The sequence below is a fragment of the Manihot esculenta genome, chromosome 4, assembly GCF_001659605.2.
Source record: "Manihot esculenta cultivar AM560-2 chromosome 4, M.esculenta_v8, whole genome shotgun sequence".
Lineage (NCBI taxonomy): Eukaryota > Viridiplantae > Streptophyta > Magnoliopsida > Malpighiales > Euphorbiaceae > Manihot > Manihot esculenta.
Window position 1 is genome coordinate 1433411 of NC_035164.2, and position 19585 is coordinate 1452995.

The following is a 19585-nucleotide window of genomic DNA, read 5'->3' on the forward strand; positions in this document are numbered from 1 at the left end:
CATAAAACTTATTGAAAACACATAAGGAGCTTAAGATCGGCTCTTACCTCTTGAAGATCGAGAGGGAGACGACCTAAACTTGGAGATCCAAGAAGATGAGCTCCTGAGTTCCCAAAGCTCCAAAACTTGTTTCAAAAGTTCAAAACCTTCAATGCAAGCTTAAAACTCAAGAAAAATGGTGGGGATTTGGAGGAAGAACACTAGGTTTGCAAAGGGAAAGTCGGAAGCTTGCTGTGGCCGAAAATGGCAGAAAGCTCGCCCATTTTGGCTAAGTGCCCCTTATATAGTGGCTGGCCAGGCCACGTTCGGGGGCCGAATGTGCCTCCGCATCCATGCAAATGTTCGGCGGCCGAACTTGACTTTCGGCGGCCGAACCTGAACTTCCCTAACTCATGCTTTCGGGGGCCTAACGTGCCTCCAAAACGCATGCATGTTCGGCGGCCGAACTTGACTTTCGGCGGCCGAACCTGGGTTTTCCTCCAATGCTATTTTCATGCAAAAACTCATTTAGTTTCATACTTAAAAACATTAAAATTCATGAAAACATTTTATAAAACATGTCTTTACCCTTCTAGAAGTTCCCGACATCCGAAATTCCACCGGACGGTAGGAATTCCGATACCGGAGTCTAGCCGGGTGTTACAGAATGCATGTTTAGGCTTGTTGTTAGGTTTATGGGTCTAGGTTGTGATTTGAACAATGTATGCTGAAATGTGTTGTTTGAAGTGTTGTAGTTGGGGTATATTATAGTTTGAGACCCCTAGGTGTGATGTATGATGTGTATGCATGTGTAGAAACAAGTTTATGCATGTTTTGAGGCGTTTTGGAGGCTGTGGACACAAGGGAGCCAAGTTTCTGCCTTTCGGCAGAAACTCAGGTTCGGCCGCCGAAGTGACTTTCGGCCGCCGAAGTGACTTTCGGCCGCCGAACCCCCTTGTGGAGGCAGTTTCGGCTGCCGAAGCCTGCCCCCGAAACTCAAGTTTCGTCTCTGTCTGGGAGGTTCGGCCGCCGAAAGTGCCGCCGAACCTGCATGACTTTCGGCTGCAGAGGGACTTTCGGCCGCCGAACCTGCCGCCGAAAGTGCCCTGTTCAGCCATTTCTTACATGTTTTCATGTGATGTTTTCAGGATGTTTTAGGGGGTTTTTGGGGAGTATTTTAGAGTCATGTTCATGTATGTTTGGTCCCTCATTTGAGTCCACCTGTGTAGGTTCGGACCCGAGGAACCGAGACCCCCAGCAGTGAGCCAGCTGCTTCAGAGTCTCTTCAGAGCTAGCCAGAGGTGAGTGGAATAAACTTTAAGTTTTAAAGCAAATTAATGAAATGTTTTAGCATGATTCACGCATCATGAATGCCATGAGATATATTAGGTTGTTTGCATTAGAATTCACGAATATGTTGCATTGCATACCTTGTTGTTGATGTGGATGAATGTTGAATGATCCATTAGCCCTTGTATGTCATGATAGCCTATGTGAGTCCAGGTGTGCCTGCTACGGCTCTACGCCCCTGGCACTATGACTGATTATGGAAGTCCGGGTGTGCCTGCTACGGCTCTACGCCCCCGGCATGTATAAGTAAGAAAGATAGGGGCTAAATGGTGACAAGTTCATCCTTGTTGTGAAATGTTTGTGTTATGACGCATACATGAAAGCATGATTTAAATTGACGTTTTATTATTCTGCTCACTGGGCTCTAGTAGCTCACCCCACTCCCTTTATCCCCAGAGTTGCAGGTACAGGATAGATCAGGAAGTCGGCTAGAGTGAAGTTAAGTCATGTATGTTGTAATAGATAGTAGTGGACATGAACATGATGTAATGAGTATTTATGACCATGTAATGTAATTAATGATTTGATGATGTATTGAGGATTATAGTAGTGCTTGACCTAGAGGTGTGTGAATCCCCATTATGTACAGAGTATTTAATGAGTAATGATGTTAATGACCATGATTATCCAAGCTGATATGTATGATGATGATACCCCATTGGAGTATTTGATGAGGACTCCAGTGTGGGGTTTATGTATGATTTTGTGCATGCACAGGTTTTGCTTGGATAAGAGAAAAGAAAAATTTTACAGATCATGTATATGTTGTTATGTGTGGGATTCCACAGGTTTACAGGAGGAATGTAGGCTTGCTATGGGTCCCGGCGGCCTTAAGCCGATCTGGATTCTAGCGCCGGTAACGGGTCGGATTTCCGGGTCGTTACATCACATCACCGGGCTGGACTTCTTCCTGCTGGATCTGGGCTCGCGGGTAACCCATCCGGCCCGGCGTGTCTGGATCAAGGCCTGAGATGCTGAGTTGGTCAACTTAAGGAGGGTTTGATGGGCTTTGGATCATTGTTCTCCTCTTGAGTCCGGCCTCACCCAGAGTAGAGGAAGCTCGGTGGTCATCAAATATTAACAATTTTTATATAGAAAATTTAGTAATATTAATAAAATTCTAAAATATAAAAAATAATTAATTAAATATATACTTATATTTTTATACTATTTCATATTATCTCGTAAACACTTGAATTAAATTTATAATTTATTAAATATTTAATATTATAAAAATTAATAATTAAATATAAAGTAATTATATTATTAATGATTTATATAAAAAGGTTAAAAATAATTCATATAAAAGGTTAAAAATAATTCAATATATTACTTAGTTGTAATTAAAATTTTATTAATTAAATTTTAAATTTTATAGAATAAACTTAATTTAATGGTACGTGCATCTGAATAAATCTGAGAGATCTCAGATTCTATTACCCTAATCTCGAATTTTCATTTTAAAAAAATTATAAAATAAAAAAAATTATATTTATTTAATTTTATTTATTTATATAAAATTCAGAGTATAATTAATAAAATTTAAAATACAATATAATTACTTTTTAATTGATTTGATAAATTATTAATAATATAATTAATTTGTATAGTTTTATAAGTTTAGAGGTTTAATAAATTATAATTTTAATTTAAGTGTTAAATAAATTAATTCTAATTAATACAAGGATGTAACTATATATTTAATAAAAATGAGTTATTGCATTGAAATTAATATGTTTAGGTAAGAAAATATATTACATTATTAGATTTTTTTAGTGTCCAAACGTAAAACAATATGAAAAATATGTTGTTGAAAAATATATATATTTTAATTTAATTTTAATTATTAATTTTAAGAAATCATATCATTTTATTAGACGTACATATTTTATTAATTGAATAATTATTTTTTATTATACAGAAGCGTTTAACATGTTCTTTCATTTCATTTTCCCATCCTGATCCATCGATCCACATTTTAAAAATCACCTATTTAATTTTATAATTTTACGCACACAGTTTTAATTCAGTAATAAATATATTTATATTTAAATATGAATAAATATATCTCATATTATATTCATTTAATCTCTGATTTCAGTTTAAAAAAAAAAATAATTTTAAAAGTCAATAAATTGCACTCACACGTTTAGTCCGGTGATAAATGCATTTGAGTAAATCCGAGAGATCTCAGATTCTACTCCTCCAATCCCTAATCCCATTTAAAAAAAAATAATAAATTAGTCCAACTATGAAAAATATAATTAAATTACTATTATTGTATTAATTTTTAAGATTGAAAAAATATAATTAAAACTTAGATTCATTTTTTTATTCTGTGCAGATTGGTTACTGAGCCAATGTGGACATTAGATTCCTAGACTACACTAATGACGAATTAGTAAATCTAAAATTTTAGAACGTAATAATTATTTCTCCTTTATAAATTATAGGAATTAAAATGTAGTTTACCAAACAAAATTTTCTGGTACAAACTGCAAATGGGGAGTTCAGAGAGATTGTACAGGAGGAGAAAGCCATCAAATTCATAAACCATACAATCATCAATCATTCTTCATCATCTCCTTAAATAATGTGCCTGTGATTCTACACGTACTTGTCTCCATAGCTCTGCATGATATCTATCTCTTCTTGCCAGCTTTTTCCTTTCGCTATCAGGTCCACCACCACCAACCACCTCCACAACCACCTCTACCATCACCACCTCCACCTCCTCCTCCTCCTTCCCCTTCACTATGGAGTCATCATGTAGCTAGAAAATTTGGGTTAATGTGTTTTTTGTAATGTGTGCTCTGCTTTTCCCGTGATTGAGGCACCAACATCTCTGCTTTGTCTTTCTCCATGACAACTCTTTCTTCTCTCTCGCAATTCCCACAAAAACCCAGAAAAGTTTTGCCATTTTCTTGCACGCGCAGAGAGAGAGAGTAATTGACTAGAAAGTGGAGGGACAGGGAGAAAAGCAGAGAAAATCCAAAGAAAGCATATTTAAGGAAATTCACGACTGCTGCATGTAAAGAAGGCAAAGACAAGTGTCATGGAAAATGACCAAATATTTTTTTAAGTTTTGTGCATATTAATTTTCTTGATTTCTTCTCACAACAAAACGCAAGTTCCAAAATCTCCCTTCCCTTTCATCACCATCCTTATTCAAGAATTTTGACACAAAAAAGCTAAATTATTAGCCGTTCTTTGGTTTCATCACCATCTGCTCTCTCATTCATTCTCTTGTTTTTTCGATCAAGTGTTTGTTGCTGGTTCCTACACAGACACCCATATCTCCCGTCTTCTTCATCACGTGGTTTTCAAAATTTTCCAACGGCTAGTTAAAGCCCATATCCATCTTTGCATTAAAATTCATCATTGTTACTCAGCAACCTCATATTTTTCTGCTGGGTTGTCCTTTTCTTACTCATATTGCTAGATTTCTATAGCTTTTTCTTCTTTGCAGTGAGACCCAAGTTAAAAATTACATCTTCCATGGCTTGGATTCTTTGGTTTCGAAAGCTATGGTTTGTGGAGCCGGTTAGGTTCCAGTCTTATGAATCACAACAATGTGAGAAGAAAGAAAAAATTGTTGCCTCTGCTAAAGAAAATGACTTAGAAATCACCAAGAAAAGGGCTAAAACAAGGTCTAAAGAATTGGGTTGGGTAGACTACTGTTGTTGGATGATTGGGTATATATGCACAATTTGGTGGCTTTTGTTTTTGTTCTATCACTGTTTGTCAGCCATATTACCTGGCTTTCAGGTCCCTGAATCACCTGGGACAAGACTTAAACGCGAAGGCTTGGTGGCTCAGCATCCAGTGGTTTTGGTGCCTGGCTTTCTTGCTGGAGGCCTGGAGCTCTGGGAGGGCAAGCCTTGCGCAGAAGGTCTCTTTCGAAAGCGACTTTGGGGTGGTTCCTTCTCTGAGATGTTAAAAAGGTTTGCTTTGGAATTGAATCACTATTTCTTTAATCAATTTCTTATGTTCTAATAATCTTGACTGTTCTTATTTTGGAATGTTAGTTGATGATGTTAAAGCTCTTATGAGAGAGATCGGTAATGTTTCTATTAGTTTTATTAAGCAGTCTGGGAATCAGTGTGCTCATACTCTTGCTGAAGCTGTTGTTTCTGTGTCAGGTTCGAATGAATGGGAGTATCTCGTCCATCATTATAAGGGATGTACTTATCTCTGATGTTCCTGTTTAAAGAAAGTATTAGTGCTTTATTAAAAAGAAAAAAAAATACTGAATTACAGAAATGAGAAATTACAGTGAAAATTTTTCGGAATTTGATCCATTTCCTCAGCAGATTGGGCCTGACTATGAATATGATTAATGTTTCTTAACTTCTTTTGGTCAATACGTTAATTTCAGATGTTAGAATTTGGATTGTACTTGCTGGACATGATTTTAATATTATCTGTGCTCTATTCATGAGATGATACTTTGATGATATTAAATAAGCTTATATGCAAGTTGTGTGTTATTGTTTAGACCCCTTTGTTGGTTGGACCACTTGATTTTGCACAATGAGACTGGTCTTGATCCGCCGGGTGTTCGAGTCCGTGCAGTCGAAGGACTGGCTGCAGCTGACTATTTTGCTCCAGGGTACGTTGTTTGGGCTCTTCTCATTGAGAATTTGGCACAAATCGGTTATGAAGAGAAGAATCTCTTCATGGCAGCCTATGATTGGAGGCTCTCTTTTCAGAATACAGAGGTATATGTACCTCTGTTTCTCTTAATGCATCCATCTATTTGAAACTCACTCTATCTTAGATATCTGGATTTTAGTAGCTACAGCAGTGTTGATCATGAGTATCATTCTACTTTCTTAATGAAATTCCTAAACCTTCTTTAAATTTTACCATGTATAGCGAATATTCATTCGATTTCTGGAGGTTCTTCTGATTATGTCTCTGAAGGGATCTTTTTTAACCAAAAGCATTTTAATTTTGTGTACTTATGATTACATTGAATTGAGTTTCCACTAATGTATTCCTCACTCAAAACGAGCAGATTCGGGACCAGTCTCTAAGTAAATTGAAGAGTAAAATAGAGCTTATGTATGCAACAAATGGTTATAAGAAAGTGGTAGTGGTTCCCCATTCAATGGGGTCTATATGTTTTCTACACTTCCTTAAATGGGTTGAAACACCTCCTCCAATGGGAGGTGGTGGTGGTCCAGGTTGGTGTAGCAACCACATAAAAGCAATCATGAACATCGGTCCGACATTTCTGGGTTCTCCCAAGATGGTTACGAGTATACTTACTATGGAGGGCAAAGATGTTGCATGGCTCAGGTTGGTGATTGAAGTCTAGAGCAATTGTTGCGTGGATAATTGAATAAGAATAATTGAATAAGAAAACTGATGCTTTTGAAATGTTTGCGTGGACAATGATAGAGCTATGTTTTCTGGTGTTTTGGATCCTGAACTTCTCGGAATTCAAACTCTAGAGCACGTCCTGCGGTTGTCTCGAACATGGGATTCAACTGTTTCATTGCTGCCTAAAGGAGGAGAGACTATCTGGGGTAACCTGGATCGGTTTCCTGAAGAAGGGCAAGTTTGTGTTTTATCAAAGAGTAGATCCTTGAAAACCTCCAAAAGTAACAGCAGCAGTGATGTGGAAGGTGGTTTACAAGTGAAAGAGTCCATTAAGTATGGAAGAATAGTTTCATTTGGCAAGTCAGCTTCACAATTACCATCCTCGGAGCTTCCCTCTTTCGACACAAAGGTACTATTCTATTAATGTAAGCCTATAAATGTTTCTCGTGTCATGTTTCTTTTGATTTACATAACGTGGATGATCACGAAGAGACATCGACAGGAATTTTTTGGCTCACATACCATCAAGAATTCAGAGTCCTCATGTGGAGAGGTTTGGACCGAATATGATGTAATAAACAAGGAAAGTATTCGAAAATTTGCAGAAAATAAAACTTTTACTGCTGCAACTGTTCTTGATTTACTTCGTTTTGTGGCTCCAAAAATGATGCAACGTGCTGAGTCTCAATACTCTCATGGGATAGCTGACAACCTGGATGATCCTAAGTATGAACACTACAGATACTGGTCCAATCCACTAGAGACCAGGTGAGCATTAATCTCATTTATTCGATTTGTAAGCAATATCAGATTTAACTTAAGGAATTGTTTATTGATATTTCTTCCCTGCGTTAAGCATACAATTCAGAGTCTTCACTAATCTCTTGTTGTGATATCCTATTCCCACATCGGTGAGGAAAGTGCCCGATAAAGAGTTTATATAGCTAGTCTAAAAATTACAAATATTCATGGTTCAAGAGTTGGATTTCTCTTCAGGTTACCTGATGCACCTGATATGGAGATATACTGCTTATACGAAGTTGGAGTTCCTACCGAAAGATCATACGTGTTGAAAGTATCCCCAACCGATAGATGCAAGAGCATTCCATTTCGGATTGACACCTCGGTTGATGGAGAAGAGGGTAGTTGCTTGAAAAGCGGAGTATATTTGGTTGATGGGGATGAAAGTGTTCCTGCACTGAGTGCCGGCTTCATGTGCGCCAAAGGTTGGAAAGGAAAAACAAGGTTCAACCCGTCTGGCAGCCGGACGTACATAAGGGAGTATCAACACAAGCCATCATCTAGCCTTCTTGAGGGAAGAAATACAGAAGGTGGTTCACATGTTGAAATCTTGGGAAACTATGCTTTTATTGAAGATTTACTAAGAGTTGCTGCTGGAGCTAGTGCTGCTGAGCTTGGAGGTGATAGAATTCACTCGGATATCTTGAAAATGTCCGAGAAAATAAACCTTCAGTTATGATTTCTCCCTCTCTCTCTCTATATATATATAAAGAAGAATTTGCCACTGCGAGAGTTGTCGACACTCGACCGACTTCAATGCACAGAAATGCTGGGTAGCCCTATATGAGTTGCAGCATTCAGGTTTGAAGTGTTATGAGTGCATAGGCAAGTAGGAACCATGAGCTCTTGATATATTCAGGAAGTGCCCTACATAAGGTCACTAGTGCCCCAGTGGTTGAGATTTTACAAATTGGGCTTCCCATTTATGTGAGTTTATATAATGAAATAAATGATGAAACTTGTTTTTGGTTGCTAATCATCAAGTGACCATAGCTTGTAATCTTGTTTTTGGCAAATAACATATTTGAAAGAAGTTATAAAGATCAAGTTTTTGTTTTTCCCATCATTCCATCTTCCAATCGTCTACCTTCCATATCTTATCACTCTAATGTATTCACATATCAAACTCACTAAGAGAACTCAGGTGTTTCTTCAATTCAATTTGATCACTTATCATGAGAAACATAAAAGAAAAATTAAATTTCTAAATTGAATTTAATTATTTTATGAATCTCATTTGAATAGTTAATAAATATCTTTAATTTCGAATTTTGGATATATATTTTTTCATGGGTTGAATTGTAATCCGACCAAATCGGACCATGAAATGAAGTTGATACAGTATAGAAGGTTATAAATATAATACGAAGATTATAAATAATTGTATTTTTTTATTATTTAAAATTTTGGAAAAATAACTTAAATTAGAATTTTTAGAGTTTTGAGAGATATTGTATTTCATGGATTGAATTGTGATTCGACCAAACAAGATTCGTGATTTATTCAATTCGAATCGATTCAGACTGTAGAACAAAGCTAATAAAATATAAAAGATTATAAATACAGTACGAAAGTTATAAATAATTGTATTTTTTTATTATTTAAGATTTCAAAAAAATAACTTAATTTAAAATTTTTAGAGTTTTGAGAGATATTATATTTTATGGGTTGAATTGTGATTCGACCAAATAAGATTCGTGATTCATTCAATTCAAACTGATTCAGACCGTGAAACAAAGTTGATATAGTACATAAGGTTATAAATACAGTACGAAAGTTATAAATAATTATATTTTTTTATTATTTAAGATTTAAAAAAATAATTTAAATTAAGATTTTTAGAGTTTTATGAGATATTATATTATTTTATTCTGATTATTGTGAAATTTTATTTCAATTCTGTTCATGATATAAACCTAACAGCTAAATCACATTAATTTTTTTTTTTTTTATATATCTTTTACTTTATTATTGTAATTGAGACTCTGCCGTTGTTAATCATGGATTATAATGGTATCTCTCTATAAAATTCATTCCATTAAAGGAGCATATCCTTTTGACAGTACAATGATAAAGTGTGGCCCTTATCCAAGAAAATGACCAATATTGTTGCAAACAAGTGCAGCTGGCCTGGTTATCTCAAGATCTCGATAGTGATTGCAGAGCTGCTACATGGCCATACAATACAAAGGTTGGCAAAGACTTGAACCTCACAGCTATTGGATTATTGTCTAAATGCATGTGCCTTTTTTTTAATTATTTTAAAAGACATCTTCCTTTCAAGTATAATTTTGATCATTTCAATTTTAAATTAGTTGGGTTCAATTTCAAACTATACTGTGATCTGATTTATTTTCTCCTCATTTTTATTTTTTTTTAATTGAATGATTTAAAAATAACATTCTAAATAATTCACTATTAATAAGTTAATATTTATATTTTTAAATATTTATTAAAAAATTTTAAATCACAAAATTTTCCTTTCATTATTATTCGACTTTCTTGACTTTTTTAATTTTAAAAAATATATTAAAATATATATAAAATTTTAAAAATTTATTATAACTTGATTATTATTCGACATTTTTAACTTTTTTTCACTTATAATTGATTTTAAAAAATATATTAAAATATTTATAAAATTTTAAAAATTTATTATAACTAATAAAAAAATCGATTAATAAATTATTTAAAATTTTAAAAATACTTTAATATATTTTTTAAAATTAAAAATTTTTTTTATATCAATGACCTGAATAATATATATATATATATATATATGTGTGTGTTTTTTTACTTTGAAACGTCTAGGAAACAACTTGTCGTTTCAATCCATTGCTACATATTAAACTATAGACAGTTAAACCACAGCAAGCCAAGGAATACAAACGACCTGTCGTTCTTTTGTGAAAAATAAATAGCTAGCCTTTGGCGTTGGAGGGAAAAGGCAGAAATGGATTATGGTCTAGCAGCGCTGAAGCTGTTCTGTGTGCAACTCAAAGACGCCCGCGAAACCCCCTCTCAGAACGCATTGACTCTCGGCGGCATTCTCTTCCAACGCGCCTGGTTACAGGTTTTCTATACATGTATTTTACCCCTATGCCCCGATTCTTCTCCCTCTCTTTAATTACCACTGTGTGTGTCTCGTGCAGGGAATTTTGGTCTCCAACGACGGAGATGGCCGTCTTCTACTCGATGATGGCACCGGTGTCATCCAGATCTCTCTTTCCGGCGACTTCCGTGTCCGCCGCTGGGATACAGGTGTATTTCCTTCTCTCCCTTCTTGTTTTTGTGGATTTTCACATTTTATCATGAAATTAATTTCTGGGTTTTATTCAGGGATGTATGTGATGGTAGTTGGTGGGTATTTTGTTGGTACGGGTGAGAGCCCCATGATTAAGGTAAAATTATTAATCCGCAAATTATTATTATTGTTATTTAAAAAACAAGCAAAAAATTTGTCAATTCTTAGAAATGCCATGGCTGAGTAGGAAGAGATAGATGAAAAAAAAAAATGGAAACTTGCCTTTACTTTCTATAGTGATAACATAGTGATAGTAACAGACTAACAGTTTACTCACCAAGAAGTTGGCCAAATATATACTTATGCCCATGTACTACTTCATATTAGCCTATTAATCATATGAACTAAAATTGTAATCCATTGTACAGTTAAACTTACAAAAATTATAACAATTAAACACAAATTAACCATACTATGATTTATAAAAAGAAGTAAAAAATAACTCGACTTATTACTAATTGTACTTGAAATTTTGCTGATTAAACTCTCCTAATCTAATTTTGTCAATTTATAAAAATTTAGAGCATAGTTAGTAAGTATGATCAATTTTTATTTTTTTTTCCCTAATAAATTATCGATAATATGAGTATTTAATTGTTATGATTTTTATAAGTTCGGTATTGAACAGATTACAATTTTGTTAAATAGGTTAATCTCAATTAGTACAGAGGTGCAAGTATATATATATTCAATTGTAAGAAGTTCTATTAGAAAACTTGGCATTTTGAGGGTATAAGAAGATGCTGCAGGAGTTGAAATGTATTGCATAAGAATGTGTTTGTGAGGATTCCACATTGTATTGCCTTTATATTGAATTGCAGAAATTTGCTGGATCAGAATTTTATTTCAAAAAGGTCTGTTCTGTATGATTATGAATATATGTGATGTAAAAAATCAGAGAGTTTATTCTTGTTGCTTGATTGTGAGTGGAATTTTGGTTATCATTTTCTAAGTCTCTCCTTTTGGGGGGTACGTATTTAAATTTCAGGTTCATAAGATTGTTGATCTTTCACCATTTCCAGATCGAGAAGCCATGTGGTATCTTGAGGTCATAGAGGCATATAAATTGTTCTACCAGCCCTTGATTGAAGAATTCATGTGAGTTTGTTTGGATGTTTTTTAGCATAGAGAAAGACGTAGATCGCCTTGATTATAGTCCAAAAATTACAAAACTTGTGTGGATCAAACATGCATACCTAGCAGGAGTTTCATCTAGTATAGCTGTCTTGTGGTGTTTAAAATTGCAATGACAGTAATCTTAAGTGGATGTGTTTTAGTTTTATTTATATGATGTTGTTTAGATAGCAGAATTTATTTGGCTTTAGCTTTGAGAGATGAGCGGGCCAGTGATATGAAGCTGAAAGTCCACTAATTTTATAGGCTACAACAGAATTTCTTTGCATCCAAAAGCTGGGGTGGAAGGTCTAATTGGTTCCGCATCTCTAGCTGTTACTTGATACAAAAAGCAATGAGTTGGCTTTATTTCTGTTTAGCATTGAGGTTCTGGGACCAAAAAGCCCTTAAAAAAAACTATCATTTCAGATGTTGATGAATAAACAGGTCAAGTTTGGAGTTCATATGATTAAAACATGTTAAATCTAGTCTTATATACTAAACACATTTATATTATACTTTCCAAGTAATTCCTGAAAACGCACTTCCTAAGAATATAATTTCAGGAAATAGAATATTTACATCAAACGCATGATATTCTTTCTATTCTTCAAAAGATCTGGCAATGTTGAAGATGGTTTTATGCCCTTCGAATTATCACATAGCTTGGCGTTATTGGAAATTATGCTTTTATTGAAGATGGTTTTATGCCCTTCTCAATGTTGCACTCATCGCTTTCCACATAAGTTAGCTGACATGTGAATGTTAACAGCCGCTCACTGTTGATTAAACTGAGATCAGATGTCTGTGCTGACATAAAAATTGAGAGCAAGCAATGGACTTTTTTCGTTTTTTTGGGTTGATTCTCTTTTTGATCCCAATGTTTTTGGAAAATTTCAATTTAGCTTATTTTCTTTTTTTGTTTTCAAAATAACCAGAGGTTTTACTTTATCCTTATTTTTAGCTCAGAAATAAGATAATAGAAGCTTTGACTTCAAAGCTAAATCTACAAATTTAGCCTACGTTCACGAATTGAGTTTATTGACTTATATATGATTAAATTGAGTTTAAATTAAAATTTATAAATTAATTTAGACAAAAAGTTTAAAATAGATTAAATTGAACATCCCGATAATTTTTTGCTTTATTGTATATGGTCCCAGGTTTGGTAAGAATCACTTCAACCTCTGCAATTTGATGTGAAACAATTAAATCCATATAAATACAAATAGTAAATTGAAAAATCAACGTCAAAAAACGTGTTGAAGCCTTTACAAAATACATTACTAATCAAGTTAAACGTACACTCAAGGATCAAAACTGGGTGAGGCTTCCCTACGAGTATCACTGCGAGAGAGAGAGAGAGAGAGAGCCTACTTTATATGTTTACAACAACAATCCAACAGTCCACCGATATTTACCTCAATTGCACAATGTTCTTCCCTCACATCATCTGTTTTGTGACTGACCTTTGATGCTGTCCACTGATTTAAAATACTGACTATTCTTCGAAGCTGTGACAAAGGTTAAGGAGAGAAAAAGATTTGCAAACGCATATGCTAGAAGAAATATATAAGCGTTGTGTTTTCCAAATCAAATTTATGCATTTTTTTCAACATGCACCTAAAAAGAAGACGAAAGAGGATACGGCTATACTTCTAGTATCAAATTTTATACTGGAACTGGTCGAACTCTTGCATTCTTCATTGAGATTATCTAATTGTCGGTCAAGAAGATCATCTTCAATTATGTCAGTTTTGCTTACTAGAACCAACACATACTGATGCAGAATTGATAGGCTCATCTCATTTTCCTTTACACGAACCAGTAACCTTGCAATAATGCTCCACAGTGCGCTACGTGCTTCCACATCATCCGAGACAAGAGGAAATATGTCAAGCAAACCCTGTAAACACATAAAATCTGGACATATCCAAAGCATTACTTCAAACCCAGTTGAGGCTTTGATAAGATGAGAAACATTTACAACGTACCCTGTGATATCTCCGAAGCAAGATCCGGTACATCAGACAGAATATTTGCAAGTAAAACTGAAGCAGTTGCATAAGAGCTGGCAATCTGCATCAAAAAAATAAAAATAAAAATAAAAAAAGACTTACTTGAGCAAGTTACCCAGCAATATAGTAGATCCAATTCTATAAATCTGGCATTAAATACACCTCAACTTTATCAGGGAGTTTGATCAGGTCACAAACTAGTTGAAAGAGTTCCTTGTTAGAGCAAATTTCTTGGGAATGGCCATCTAAAGTTGAAAGAGTTTCAATTGCATGAAGAATTACATCAAGAACACCATACCTGCAATGGTACACAGATTGAACATCGAAAGCAAAATGATACAAATTCATAGTTGGGAAAAATGTAAGATAAGCACATAGAAGAAACAGTTAAAACTTATTTGGCAATCATTAAAAATATTTTAGAATTTCCTCAGTGAAAACTAATCCTTAACCCGCTATCAGATGAACATTTTGATTTGAGGATAGAAGTGTAAAAAGTGTTCACGTATAGCTTTTATAACAGGAGATTAGACCACTTAGTAAACAAGTAAATTACTCCAAAAACCCTTAGTTACAGGAAAATATTTGAAATCAGCTGATATCATGGATCACAATTCAGCTTCCAGCAAATACTCGGGCATTAATGATTAATTCTGTTGTAGTGGAAAATATAAAAGATTCATCTTTGACAGCCAGGATAGAAGTTAATTAACTAGCTACAGTACAGATCATATAAATAATGAATTGGCAAGGGCAAGTACCAAAACAAGTTCAGGTATATTTCACTACAAAACAATGATCTATATCCAAACATATATTTTTAATAAACCCACAACAGATGACAGTAAGAATGAGTACTGATGGTCATAGTTATAGTCTTCCAGACATAGATACATCAGGGAGATAGGGATGTGGTGTAGTTCGCGTGTTAGAATGATCAGCAAATGAACAAAGGGCGTGATCCATAAATGGTTCTTGGTTAAAGTAAATGAAAACAAACGAAGATGAAGTTTAAACAATTGCAGTAAAGGAAGTTTCTGAATTTCTTCCCCCGTAATATTAGAACACAAGAGAGCATCTTGAAAATCAAAAACTGAAGTGATAAGTTTTCATATGCAATAAAAGCAACTCTTTTCCCTCTGTCTTAACCCTTAACTCTGACGACTGTAAAGTACTTTCTTTTTATAGATAGGAAATTGAGACTATTTCACTTGGTTTACAATCTTTGTAACTTCATGGTATACTCATGGTATTAGAAAGGTAAAATTCATTAATTATTTATTTTTAAATCATTCCTAAAGAAAGGATTCGCCTTGCCCTTGAAACCTGGTATGGGGAACGAAGTCTATGCATTCGTGGGTGTTCGCTATAGACAGAAGTCATGTCATTAACGGAAAGGGCACTTGAAGTGGTAGGTTTAGTTTACCACCAAGACCTTGATTGGGGTGTGTCAAGGTGGACAGGGAGACTAAAGAGGCCGTATTGATGAGCTTACACAGTGGGGAAATTGCTCAGCTAACAGTAAATCCATATAGATGTAGCAATTGCCCAAAAGACCTTTCATGTTTGCGGAAAACTCATTATAAGTCCATTGTGTCAACCTCAAAAACTCAGTTTGCCTTTCACTATATGTCAACACCTTTAAGTCCAACGATGTCATACCTTTCAGGTACTCTTTCCCCTCTTAATGTGCTCATTTCAGAAGCAAGTAGATTTACCAATAGACTTGGCAAACCCAGTTTCATCAGAGACAGAAGATGAACAGATGAAGCTTCCTGCTGACTTTCAAGTATAGCTAATAATAATCCCACATTCTGTTCAAAAAAAGATTCTTTAGCTAGTGGATACGAAACAAGATAATAAAAAAAAATCAATTGAAAGATAAAAGATAGAGTTCCACAGATATAAAAGAAAAGAGGGGGGAAAAACAACTCCAGTTTGTACAAAACAAAAATGCAAGCTAAGAAAGATAAAACAAATTTAAAACCATTCAGTTATAGCATGTTTCTGCAACCCTTCAATTACTAACATATTAGTCAAGGGTTCTATTGATGTCTATATGAAAGGGTAACCCTTAAATATTACATAGCAGGGCAAAATTTTTGCAGAAATGCCTTTTTAAGCCTTTGGAGTTAAGTTATATATTCAAATCTTCACTGTCAACATACTGTTGCCACAGTTAGGTTCATGCATACCCAGCATGGTGCCATATACACATGCACAATTTGCCAGAATCATGTATTAAAAATCTTGAATAGCAGTTTTCCTACCTTTTCTAAAAGCTGTGCATTCAAGGTATTTTCTGCAACCCACATAATGCGCCCCAAAATATGTTCAGACTGTAATGCCTCGGCCCAAGTGTTGCACTTGCCACTTTGAAGACCCGAAGTTAACAACCTGTGTCAGAATATTAACTGTAAAGAAGATATACAGCAAAAGGCAAGAATAACATAATCACATGCCCCATTGCATAAAAAAAAGCCCCAACAGTTTAGTGTTGTCTTCACATGTTTTGTTCCACAGGTCCACATGATATAAGGCAAATTATAAAGGATTGAAGGCTGAAAAGAGAGTAATTTTTTTTTTAAAAAAAAGCAAGTGATGAAAAGGAAAAAAAAAAAAAAAATACATACATATATATATATATATATATATATATTAATACCCATTATAATTAAAAAGAAAATCTGAGAAGTTCTCAACTCAAGACAAGACCTTAGAGATTAAATAGAGTTAATATATATTACCGACAAGCTTCACATAAGCATTGGGTGTCATCCAAAAACAACTGGTCAACAATTATCTCAATCAGTCCGTTAGTAGAGATTATGTGCTTCATTGGAACTTCATGGCAGGCAAGGTTCCCAATGATGCCCAGGCAGATCTCCTAAGTAAAGAAAGGCGAAGTACAACAAGAAGCATCATATTCTTGGACTTGCAATGAACCAATTCAGTAAAAGCCAGATCAAAAGAGAAAAGCAGTCCCATAAATAAGATTAATGAAGCAAAAAGTAAGCTTCAGCTTATAATACCGGAGGATTTTCAAGAAAAAAGTAATAGCGTAGCTCACCGTGATTCTCACTGACTGTGAAAATGCAAGATGAGCCAAAAGCACTTCAAGTATAAGGTTTTCCACCTGCACATATAAAGATATTGTTCCAGTAAATTTCTGAAAAAAGGGAAATTTTATCATAAGAGTGTTTGCACATGAAGTGAGTTAGTAGTTGGGTGGGAATTGTGCTCGGAGATCTGAAACATTGAGGCAATGAATATTAATCTAGAAAAGCCATAAAAATCTTCTAATCAATACAAATATGATCAAGATAGGTTCAAATTTCAAAATGGTGCATGCTTGAAGATCTGAAACATTTAGGCAATGAACATTAATCTAGGAAAAGTCATAAAAATATACTAATCAATAAAAATATGATCAAGATAGCTTCAAATTTCAAATTGGCTCTCTCTCTCTCAATACAAATATGATCAAGATAGCTTCAAATTTCAAAATGGTGCATGCTTGAAGCACTGCAACATTTAGGCAATGAACATTAATCTAGAAAAGGTCATGAAAATTATACTAATCAACACAAATATGATCAAGATAGCTTCAACTTTCAAATTGGCTCTCTCTCTCTTGTTTTGACCAAAAAGTAAAACATCAAGAGAGATTAAACAGAAATGAACAGACTCGAGTACCATAAGTTCTGCATGAGTTTTACTCGCAGCAAGATCCCACAATACGCATCCATGCTCTTCCCAAGCCTCTTCTCCTGTTGGCACACATGGCTGTTCACATCTAAAGGATGAATCCTGTTTGTCTCCATCTTGACAAGTATCCGAACCACTTACTGTGTGCATATTCTCAGTCTCATTGAATGAGTCTGGAACTTGATCTCTAGACTGAGAGGGTCCACACTCTTCCATGTAATCAGCACTCGATCCATAACAAGTGGCATCACCAGTATTAACTCCACGAGTGTTGCGATCATTTCCCAAACCAGTTGGAATAAGTTTTCGTATCAAAGATATAATATAACTAGGATCAACTGTAGTTGAAATGTCAAATAACTGCGAAATAGTAATTGATCATTGTTAATATGAGCATTTATCATCATTAACAGAAAAAAAGACATGATGCTTATAGGTATTTAATTAAAATTTAAACTAAAATTAACAGAATTAGCGATAAAATCTGCAACTACACAAGCTTTTCATCATTCAAAACGTCAATAGCAGGCAGCTACTGAGACTGATCCAAAAACCCTAGCTGCAATAATTCGTCCATAGATAAACAGTTCCCACTAGGGATACAAATTTAACATAAAAAAACAAATTTCTATGGGCAAAACTGAAATAAGGAATTTAGAGCCGTGTGATTGTGACCTCATCGGGAGGAGCAGACGGGTGATGTGCAGGTGCATCAATGGCTGCTTCCTGGTCTTGCTGGTATTTTTCTTCTTCTTCTTCTTCTACTGAGTTTGTTTCTGATTCTGACGCCATTAAGCTATGAGCGAGAGAGAAGAAAAATGTTAGCTTTGAAATTGGAATGAAAATAATTAGAAGATAGAGCGAGAAGGAGGAGGGTATTGAAAATGCGAGGGGAAATGGCGAGGGAGTTTTAAAAAATAAACAAAAATCAAACATTTGGGCTTGCCAATGATTATAAATAACTAAATTGAATTACTATTTCATTAAATATTTAAATTAAAATTACAATTTATTGAACATATTCATTTATAAAAATCATAATAAACATAAATTTAATTAAATTTCTATATTTTTACTTAAAAATCAAATAAAATTAATATAAAATTTAAATTAATTAAATTTTATTATTATTTAAAATTTAAGTTCTCATATAATGCAATATTATTTTTTAATAATAAAAATATTTATTATAATAAAGTTTCATTTTATAATTTTAAAAATTATTTATTATATATATATTTTAAAATTTTATGATAATTAAAATTAATCTTTTAAGGTAATAGATAAAATTAATTAATAATTTTTTAAAAAATTTAATTAGTATGAATTAATAAATAAAATATTTATAATTATAAACGTAATATATATTTCCTGTACAGTGTTATTTGTGATTATAAATGTAATGTAAATTTACTGTATAATGTTTTTAATGATAATGTAAAAGATTCAATTTAACATAAAGAAGTGAATTTTTTATAATTTTGAATATTAATTATTATAATAAATAAATTTTTTTTTATAAATAAAATTTGAGTGACCGAGAATTACATACATTAAAATTTTACTATATAGCTCCATTATACGATAATAATCCATAATACACTCTCGGTAACTTTTAAATGTTAAATTAAAAAAAAATAATTATAATATTTGTCCGACATATAGTGAAATTATATATATATAATAAAGGGAGTGACTTTATGAAATTTATTAATTAATAAATTTAAAATTCAATCCCTTTATTTCATTTTATTTTTATTATTTTTGTAACTTTTAGAATCATAGCCAATTAAATCAATCGATGCTCCCCCATTAGAAGGAATAGACATGAAGCCACAAAGTTTAAGCCAGGTGTTAACCATTGAAACTCACTAAACCATCAGCATACGTAGGGCGGGTCCACCTTCCTTAGAATTGAAAATTACACGTGGAAAAGCCAAAAAACGGTGAAACTAATCCAAGCCACAAATAAGTAACTGTCACC

At 33.8% G+C, this 19585-nt stretch overlaps 3 protein-coding genes across 3 annotated transcripts; 2 read left to right on the forward strand and 1 right to left on the reverse strand.

Moving 5' to 3' along the window:
* Window positions 1-3807: 3807 nt before the first annotated feature.
* Window positions 3808-8521, forward strand: LOC110613312 (putative phospholipid:diacylglycerol acyltransferase 2). The gene is made up of 6 exons (XM_021754369.2): window positions 3808-5273; window positions 5828-6050; window positions 6350-6633; window positions 6736-7066; window positions 7160-7425; window positions 7654-8521. Exons 1-6 carry the CDS (start codon window positions 4828-4830, stop codon window positions 8135-8137), a joined length of 2034 nt encoding a protein of 677 aa, XP_021610061.1. The 5' UTR covers window positions 3808-4827; the 3' UTR covers window positions 8138-8521.
* Window positions 8522-10351: 1830 nt separating this feature from the next.
* Window positions 10352-12048, forward strand: LOC110613275. Its single transcript, XM_021754326.2, has 4 exons — window positions 10352-10531; window positions 10611-10719; window positions 10798-10859; window positions 11751-12048. Exons 1-4 carry the CDS (start codon window positions 10412-10414, stop codon window positions 11862-11864), a joined length of 405 nt encoding a protein of 134 aa, XP_021610018.1. The 5' UTR covers window positions 10352-10411; the 3' UTR covers window positions 11865-12048.
* Window positions 12049-13075: 1027 nt separating this feature from the next.
* On the reverse strand, window positions 13076-18522 carry LOC110614069. Its single transcript, XM_021755531.2, has 10 exons — window positions 18277-18522; window positions 17590-17961; window positions 16964-17029; window positions 16641-16780; window positions 16164-16290; window positions 15556-15707; window positions 14056-14191; window positions 13870-13954; window positions 13524-13798; window positions 13076-13389 (listed from the first exon to the last, which is right to left on the reverse strand). Exons 1-10 carry the CDS (start codon window positions 18391-18393, stop codon window positions 13249-13251), a joined length of 1611 nt encoding a protein of 536 aa, XP_021611223.1. The 5' UTR covers window positions 18394-18522; the 3' UTR covers window positions 13076-13248.
* Between the last annotated feature and the right edge of the window lie 1063 nt (window positions 18523-19585).

What these genes read in the sequence shown, in the direction of transcription:
- LOC110614069 (XM_021755531.2), bottom strand. Translation starts at nt 18,393, where the DNA reads ATGGCGTCAGAATCAGAAACAAACTCAGTAGAAGAAGAAGAAGAAGAA. An exon ending in GGGGAAAGAGTACCTGAAAG is followed by an intron (nt 14,192 to 15,555) that starts GTATGACATCGT and finishes GTACCATTGCAG; the next exon opens with GTATGGTGTTCTTGATGTAA. An exon ending in AACTCCCTGATAAAGTTGAG is followed by an intron (nt 13,955 to 14,055) that starts GTGTATTTAATG and finishes TTTTTGATGCAG; the next exon opens with ATTGCCAGCTCTTATGCAAC.
- LOC110613275 (XM_021754326.2), top strand. Translation starts at nt 10,412, where the DNA reads ATGGATTATGGTCTAGCAGCGCTGAAGCTGTTCTGTGTGCAACTCAAA. An exon ending in TCCAACGCGCCTGGTTACAG is followed by an intron (nt 10,532 to 10,610) that starts GTTTTCTATACA and finishes TGTCTCGTGCAG; the next exon opens with GGAATTTTGGTCTCCAACGA. An exon ending in GTGAGAGCCCCATGATTAAG is followed by an intron (nt 10,860 to 11,750) that starts GTAAAATTATTA and finishes TTTAAATTTCAG; the next exon opens with GTTCATAAGATTGTTGATCT.
- LOC110613312 (XM_021754369.2), top strand. Translation starts at nt 4,828, where the DNA reads ATGGCTTGGATTCTTTGGTTTCGAAAGCTATGGTTTGTGGAGCCGGTT. An exon ending in TCTCTTTTCAGAATACAGAG is followed by an intron (nt 6,051 to 6,349) that starts GTATATGTACCT and finishes CAAAACGAGCAG; the next exon opens with ATTCGGGACCAGTCTCTAAG. An exon ending in TCCAATCCACTAGAGACCAG is followed by an intron (nt 7,426 to 7,653) that starts GTGAGCATTAAT and finishes ATTTCTCTTCAG; the next exon opens with GTTACCTGATGCACCTGATA.